Source organism: Octopus bimaculoides, chromosome 11 (genome assembly GCF_001194135.2).
Source record: "Octopus bimaculoides isolate UCB-OBI-ISO-001 chromosome 11, ASM119413v2, whole genome shotgun sequence".
Taxonomy (NCBI): domain Eukaryota; kingdom Metazoa; phylum Mollusca; class Cephalopoda; order Octopoda; family Octopodidae; genus Octopus; species Octopus bimaculoides.
This window is the reverse complement of record NC_068991.1, coordinates 80,850,506-80,859,421: the sequence shown is the minus strand read 5'-3', so window position 1 is coordinate 80,859,421 and position 8,916 is coordinate 80,850,506. Positions and strand designations below refer to the sequence as shown.

The 8,916-nt window shown below is 38.1% G+C and overlaps 1 protein-coding gene across 3 annotated transcripts in view; it reads right to left on the bottom strand.

The window, feature by feature from the left end:
* Positions 1-8,916, bottom strand: part of LOC106877907 (ectonucleoside triphosphate diphosphohydrolase 5) — a 34,055-nt gene that overhangs the window by 7,715 nt on the left and 17,424 nt on the right. For all 3 annotated transcript variants that reach the window (XM_014926959.2, XM_014926958.2, XM_014926957.2), the window contains exons 6-9: positions 8,820-8,855; positions 6,568-6,733; positions 3,735-3,790; positions 967-1,051 (exon numbers count right to left, since the gene is read on the bottom strand). In XM_014926959.2, the coding sequence (XP_014782445.1) occupies positions 967-1,051; positions 3,735-3,790; positions 6,568-6,733; positions 8,820-8,855 (343 nt within the window). The remainder of the gene's footprint in view (positions 1-966; positions 1,052-3,734; positions 3,791-6,567; positions 6,734-8,819; positions 8,856-8,916) is intronic.

The following is an 8,916-nucleotide window of genomic DNA, read 5'->3' as shown; positions in this document are numbered from 1 at the left end:
TATATATATATATATATATATTTATATATATACATATTAGTTATATTATATATAAAGTCATTTGAGCGAGATTGTTGCCAGTGCATCGTTGCCAGTGCCCCTGGACTGGCTCCTGTGCAGGTGGCACGTAAAATACACCATTTTGAGCGTGGCTGTTGCCAGTACTGCCTGACTGGCCTCATGTCGGTGGCACGTAAAAGCATCCACTACACTCTTGGAGTGGTTGAAAGGACCTGTACCAAACTTTAGCATTAAAAGTTAGACAAACAGCAAAAGAGGGCACCACTGCATAGTACTAAAGATCCCAACTTTACTATCAAGATACAGGGCCAGATACTGCAACTGCTTGGGTTTCAAGGGCCCATAGTTCTACAATGTCCTTCCAAAAAGCCTGAAAGACCTGCATGGTGTGGATGTAAGTGTCTTCAAAACAAAACTGGATCTCTTCCTGTTTTGGCTTTTGGTGAAGGAGGGAGTTCGACACAGTTTGCCCCTGAGTTTCTTGCCATGATATAGGTTCATCTGGGATCTTGGACAGCAAGAGGTCAAGTTGTTTCTTGAAATCATCTACTCCTACTCAATGAAGATCCTTTAGATGTGTTGGCATTAAATAGCTTTAGGCCCTTCAATCAAAAGCTACTGCAGTATGTGTTTCTCAATCGACAATTGTCTCAGTTTGCCAAATGCCTTTTGAGAAGTGGAAGCCTGTTGTATATATGTGCATATGTGACCCACTGCTTGACAACCAGTGTTGGTTTGTTTACAGCCCCATAATTTGGCAAAAGAGACTGACAGAATATATACCAGATTGAAAAATAAGTTACTTGGGGTATTACAAATCAGTACACTTGCATGGATAAAAGATGTTAACATAATAACTGCTTTAATAATATTACAACTCAACCAAGAGCAATAACTCATGCTTGCAATACAAAAAAAAAAATAATAAAAAGGTTTATGGTTTACCTAACTTGATAAGTATCCCCAGAAAAGGACCAGCTGGTTTTAGTATTCTCTGGTATACATACTGATTGCAATTGAAGAGGAGTAGCTGAAAAGGAAACAAAGTTAAAATTAATTATTCAAGCATATCTAAAAAGCAAAAAATTTCTCTAGTTGTTTAGGAATAAAGTATAGAGCAGGAAACTTACATTTAGTTCTGCAACAGAAATCAAGATAGCTTGGACAAGATGTTTAACTCTTATAAGTCATTTAGGCCAAACCATTTTATACTATAAAGAAGGGGCCAATCACTTAATAAATATACATGCTTTCCTTTGTCAAATTAGATTCTGATAGTTTTTACCATGTATACACAATGTGTGCACATACATTCAAACATACATAAATGCATACACAAACATACGCCTGATCAAAAAGTACCAAAACTGGTGTTAGAAAAAGAAAATTACAGCACATATCACTTTGGCATTTAATCTCTTTCAAAGTCGTTCCCTTCTGAAGCTGCACACTTTATCCAGCATCATTTCTGTTGATGGAAGCATTCCTGGAACTCCTTTTTTGAATTAACAAGCAACCACTTCATTGTGTAAGGACTGTGCGATGCGAGGTGACAAGAATAGCTCTTTTGTAGCACATCACACAGCCAATACAATAAAGAGGAATTGGATAGTACAATTAAGCGCCAGTGAGAAAAAGGAGATACAACTGAATAGAATGTTTAAGAGAAGGTTTATTGACATGTTAATGTGTGTGTGTGTGTGTGCGTCATGTATACAGAATAATAGACAGGCTGTCATGAGAACAAATGTATGTGTGTATAGGCATGGATGTATGTGTGCATGTTAAGAACATACAAGAAATGACAAATGAAAGAGTCTGTAAATAGAAGTAAGATGAGAAATACCAGTTTGTAGTCAACTGTACACGGTAGTTGAAATACTGTATCAAGAAGTTGCGGCCGTGATGCTGAGCCAGTTGTGGTACATGTTGTACGTGAAGTTGTGGCTGTGATGCTGCAGCCTGAGTCACTTGGTATAGGAGTTCTAGCAGGTTGTATATTTGCTGTTGATCCATGATGAAGTAATTCACAAACAGTGAAGTGTTAGAACCTGGGCGAGTTGCTGATTGAATTGTGTATGTAGAGATGTTGACATTAGGACAATGGTTGTGACAGAGATGGAGGTTGCTGAATGCTGTTGGACAAAGTTGGTGAGCCTCAACATAGCTGCTGTGGTGTTGTCACTGGAACTGGCTGTGTCTTGTGTGGTCAGTGGCTAGACCTTAAAAGGTCTGGAACCAAAGACGTATAATGAAGAAAAAGCTAGGCTTGAAAAGGGTTCGTAAAAGGTTGTTCCCGTGATGCTATCTAAAGTTTCTGACTGGCTATCCACAGTCAGTTGGTACAACAGAGTAGGGGACAAATTGTGCCAATACCAACCAATCGGAGTAGTGGACACAACAGGATACAAACAGTGGCCAAAGGCTAGCTGTTACCTGTTACATTTGAATATATGAATATATAGAGTCTACACTATAATTGCATTCTCTTGCATTTCTTTAATGTCTTGAAATCTTGTCGGAGTCTTCCACTACAAAGACTGAGCCTTGGTTTCGGGGTCAAAGCCATAGATCCATGATTCATCACCTGTTATGACCATCTTCAAACGGTTTTCATCTTCCACAACACAATCAAGGAGATCGTGCGCAGCTGAAACCCAATCTTCTTAAGATGACCAATGCTCAGCACACTTTACATCCAAGCATTTCTATAAACAATGGAAGTGAGTGAGAGCATCAGAGTACATGCACAACAGAATTCAAGTTCAATCTGTGAAAAGTGGGTTCGCTCTATGTACTTTAGCTCTATTACCATAGCAACAGTCCTAATACTTTTTGATCAGACCTCAAACATAAATCAATGCAGCATACATATACATACATAAATGCATGCACATACATATGTTAATGTGCACACGTTCAATAATAAATACACACACACACACACACACATATATATGCACATACATACATATAGTAATATAAATCAATAAAAATATATATCACATGAAGGCAATATACAAAACATACAAGCAGAGTGTGTTGGGTTTACACAGAGGAAATAGGAAGAAATAGAGAAGTAAAGTTTTCTATATTTCAAGTATACACTCATCTTCTAAAAGAATAGACAAGGAGAGAGAGAAAAATGGAGAAAAGAACTTCCATGTATCCACTGCACCCTGATGTATATTACTATACAGTCATACACACATATCCATATTGATTTGTAATACAGTACTGTGAAATACTGGTACAATATTTTATCAAATCAAGGAAGGCTGAAAGGCAAAAGATCGACCCAGCCAGAATTTGAACTCAAAGTCTAAATTAAATCAATGAAATATTCTAGAAAATTCTATTAGATGCTCTACTAATTCTACTAATCCACCACCCTTCATAAATACAGATTAATACATCAATAACTCTTTAGGCTATCCCCTATAGAATTGTTATCAATCCACCATCATTCACATATTCTGATTAATGTATCTTTTAACTCTTAAGGCCGTGACCTGCTAGAACAGTTAGCACGCCAAGTGATTTCATCCAGTTTTACATTCTTAGTTCAAATTCTGCTGGTGTTGATTTTGCCTTTCATCCTTTCAGGGTTGATAAAATAAGTACCAGTTGAACACTGGGGTTGATTTAATTGACTTAGCCCCTCCCTCAAACCTACTGGCCTTCCCAAAATTTGAAATAAATATATTACTAACTCTTAACTTTTTCCGAAACTTTAAACCTGGCAGACATCAAACCAAGTCCAAGGTAACTGAAAATTAAACAAAGAAAAGAAAAACAAAAATATAATTTAATACACCTGTGCATATAACATTTGTAATTAGTACATTTAATACATTGGTTCATTTAACATTAACCGTTGGATATCAACTGACTAAGATTACTACTGGTCCTATGATACAAAATTCAGGTCTTAAAATGATCTACCTTAAAACCTTATGGCCATCTTTCATGCTAATTTATGTTCCAAACACTGGCTTAATATGCCTTCCTACTATAGGCACAAGGCCTGAAATATGTAGGAAGGGAAGGGCTAGTCACCTACATCGACCCAGTATGTAACTGGTACTTATTTCATTGGCTCTGAAAAGATGAAAGGCAAAGTCAGCCTCAGCAGAATTTGAACTCAGAACATAAAGATAGGAGAAATGCCACTAAGCATTTTGTCCACTGTGCTAATGATTCTGCCTGATGCCAAAGTTATTTGACTAAATTCTTTATGTTAAAAAATTGATTGAAATATAGACTGATTATTTCAACAGAAATATGGTAACAAAAGGTATGACAGTATAGTATTTGCCAACCACATGATTTCAGGTTCGGTCCCACAACATGGCACCTTGGGCTAGTGTCTATTACTAAAGCCAAGAGCTGACCAACACCTTGCAAGTGGAGTTGATAGACAGAAACTGAAAGAAGCTCATTGTGTGTGTGTGTGTGTGTGTGTCTTCTGATCTTCACATTGCATGGTAGCTGTGTAATGTGCATTACCATCATAAAAGTGGTATTCTTAATTTCCAATTATCCAGAAAACATATCCAGCCATGTTTGGAAAAAAGTGAAGCTTGGCAACAACATGGGCACCTGGGGTTATCTACTTCAATGAATTCCATCTGACATACAAGCACAGAAAAGTGAATGTCATGATGATGATGAGTTGAATTACCAGTTATATACTGAGGTTAATTCAATCAGCTGATTGTAGTGTCTCTCAAGTTCCTTTGAGTAAGTGAATCTAAGTTTCTGCTTTAAAACTGTTTGCATTTTAAAATTCTAAACTGTTATGGCATAGTGTGTGTGTGTGTGTGTGTTTATACACGTCTTTGTCGCTGCTTTCAACTGGTTTGGTTTGTTTACATTTCCATAACATGGTAGATTAGTGAAACATGAACAACAGAATAAGTAACAAACTTGATATAATTGCTAGAGTCACTTGAAATGGCAAAACCCTTCAATCCATTAAAAAAAATTTATATATCTCTTGAAGTGTCTAAATGCTTACAATGTAAACATCTTGCAATTCTCACTAGTAAGAAAAAAGTTTCTAAAATTTAATGGTTGCTTTGATATAACAAGTAGGTGTCTCGGTTAAAAAGTTCATAGGCTGAACAGGATACTTTCATGGAATGTGGCCAAATGAGGCTTTTTTTCCAACATATTCCTTCTTCCAGTCCACATGCTTCTTCCATCAGTGTTGCTGTGCTTGGATCCTATTGATGAAGAAGCTTTCATCCTGTTGGTCAAAAAGGTCATCGACAGCAGATATGATGTCATCATCACTGTGGTACTGGTTCCCAGCCAAGTGCTTTCTCATATTTTGCGAACAGATGATAGTCATATGAGGCTAAATAAGGAGAATAGTCAACTAGTGCAAAGCCACAGTCATGCACAGAAGCCATTGAAACTAAATGGCTTCTGTGCTGGAGCATTTCCTGATGAAACAAGACCCCTTTTGTCAGTTTTCCTGGACACCTGGTCTTGATAACCTTTCCTAACTGCCTCATTAAATTGGCCATAGTACTCTCCATTGATGGTGTGTACCTTTTGAAGAAAGTCAGTAAACACAATGGTTTTTGCATCCCAAATATCTGAGGCCATCAACTTCTCTGCAGATGAAATGATTTTGGCCATCTTTGGAGGTGAGGGAATGGTATTTTCACTGCATGGATTGTCTCAAGCTCTCTGGCTCAAAGTGATGAAGTCAACATTCATCTGGGGTTACGAAATGTTCAAGGAAACAAGTGCTGTCTGCCCCAAACAATGTCAAATTTTCTCATGATGTGATCAGCCTGGTGTATTTTTGATCAGATATCATAAGACGTGCCACCCACAAAGCAGAAACCCTCATCATGCCAACTTCATTGAGCACAATATTCTTAACTCTCTCTCATGGGATATGCTAATCGTATTGGCTGTTTGATTTAGAGTCAATCGCCTGTCATTCATCACCATGTGGTGAACATGATCCATGTTTTTCTAATGGTGGCAGTGGAAGACATCTGGAAGCTGGGTCATCTTAAAGATTCTCCTTTCCCCTCCTAAATTCAGCTGACCACTTTTGCACTGTTGATAAAGCTGGAGCATCATCCCCTAATGTAGCAACCCTGTCAGCATGAATGTCCATGGGGGTGAAACACTTTTTCTGCTGGTACTTGATAATGCTGATTCCAAATTTTACCAATTTTCAAGAGAAATCTCTACTAGTTACTTTGGAAGCTGGAAAAAAATAACGCAGTTATTAATAAGAAAACTTAAAATTAATGCAATATTTAACAGTTCTAGATTATTCCTTCATTGTCGGCCTATGAACTTCTCAGCTCAGTATCATAGAATACCTATCATGTTTACAAAAAATATGAGTTCAAATCACACAAGCAGCCTTTGATCTTTTTCCATCGTAGGGTTATTTTAACCCAATATTCTACACACTATAATGTATAACTTTATCTACTTCAAGTTCTATAAAAATAATTTCCTTTCCTTTGAGGCAGCTGTGCAATTACTGAAACAAGTAAAATAAAAGTATACCTATGAGTGTATAAATTGTAGCTTTGTCCAAATAAAGTTACAGATTCCTTGAAATCCTCCCCAACCTGTTGCAATGTTCCAGGCTTTGATGGTACAAATGTGATCTGGGTTGAGCCTCCACCAAGATCCAAAGCTACAGCGGTTCTGTTAGGTGTATCGAGTAAATCTGTTTACAAATAAAATAGATTCTTAGTCATCTACACAATCATTGTCGTCATTGGACTTACAGGGACGTGGTGATAAGGAGAATGGTGACAGAGACGAAAAGGAAGCTGATGAGAGATAATGACAAGGAGGATAGTGAAAGTAAGGCTGATGGCAGTGATGAAAACAGAGGCAAACTCCACTGAGGTCAACTCTGCCTTTCATCCTTTCACGGTCATTGAAATAAGCACCACTTATGCACTAGGCCTTGTGCCTTTAGTAGAAAGGATTATTATTATTATTATTACTATTATTAAGAAGGCAGAATCATTTGCACACCAGGCAAAGTACTTAGAGGTATTTTATGTCTTTACATTCTGAGTTCTATTTCTGCCAAGGTTGACTTTGACAGAAGCAGGTGTCTTGTTGTAGAGAAGGTACAAGGTTACCTGGCCAGAGAGAGAGAGAGAAGAGTATTAAGTAATATTGGTAGACATGTGCGAGTGAGACTGTTGCCCCAGTTTGGACATGTAATGTTTAGAGGTTATACATGTTCTGAAAAACATATTTGTTAGTTGTTAGGGAGGTAGAAATCTAGCTTTATAGCTTACCCCCCCCCCACACACACACGCGCATACACCAAGGAAGATACAGAAAGAAATGAAGAGACTGGTACAAATGGAGTTGTCGTACGTTGTCATCCAGTCTGTACTAACAGGGAAAAACACGATGACGAGGAAGATGGTAATAAAGATGGGTTGTAGCGATGATGATAGTGGTAGTATTGGTGGTGGCGACGATGATGGTGGTGATGACAACGACGACGATGATGACGAGAACTATGAAAGTAGTGATGAAGTATCATTTAAAAGCAACAACAAAAAAAAATGAATGTATGGATTATCTCCCTTAGAATAAAGGCGCTCAGCCAGAGTTTCAGATCACCATAGCAACTATACAGGGACACGCAAGACGTATGACAGCATGGAAAGTGGATGTTAAACGATGATGATGAAGATGCGTACATGATTGTGATGTATGTATACGACTGTGAAGTTAAAAAGTTTCAGGTTTAGTCCCACTGCATAACACCCAAGGCAAGTGTCTTCTACTATTGCTTTGGACCAACAAAAGCCATGTGAATGAATCTTAAAGAGGGACACAGAGAATCTTGTGTGTGTGTGTAAGAGAGAGAGACAGAGAAACAAAAGAGAGAGTGTGTCTGGATGTTAACTTCACACAATTATAAAAGATTATCACCATCATATAGGTGGCGTTCATTATTTTGAATCTCCTGTAAAAATATGCCTGGCCTTGGGAAATATTACTTTATTCTTGATCACTCTCTCTCTCTCTCTCTCTCTGACCAGGTAACTATGTATCTCCTCTACAGCAAGACACCTGTTTCTGTCAATCTGTTACACACTAACTTTTTATCACCTCCTCCCCTCTCAGAAGATCTTTGTCTTGTAAGTTACTTGGTGACCTTGCCAATGCTGGTGCCACACAAAAGTGGTTGGCATTTGGAAGGGCATTCAGCTGTAAAAACCCTGCCAAAACTAATCCTACCTTGCTGGTGCCATGTTAAAAGTACTCAGTTCTCTCTGCATGTCGGTTGGTGTTAGGAAGGGCATCAGCTGTAAAACCCTTCCAAAACAGACACAGAGGTGTGGTGCAGTCTTCTGCTTAGCCAGCTCCTGTTAAACTGTCCAACCCATGCCAGCATCGAAAGCAGACATTAAATGATGATGATAAACAGGTGAGGGTTGGTAAGAGGAAGAGCCTGTGATCATTGAAAATCTGCTTCCACAAACTGTCTGACCTATGCAAGCATTGAAAGTGGGGATATTAACATGATGATGCTTAACAATCATCATGACGTGTGCGTGTGCATGTGTGTGTATGCGTGCGTGAGTGCACACACACACACACACATGACTAGTGCTGTATCTGTCACTACTACACATTTCAGACTAACAACAGAGTGAACCTTTTAAACACACGTACACACATGAACCGGTGATGGTGATGATAGTTGTGGTCAACAAAGTTATATCAGAGATTTCGTTTCACTAAGTAAAACACTGATTCTCAAAGGGGATACTTACCAAGGAGATAGTTGACAGTCAGCCAGCTGTAAATTCCTAAAAGAAGAAAACAAGAAAGGGTCACATGTTATAAGCATAATATATATATATATATATA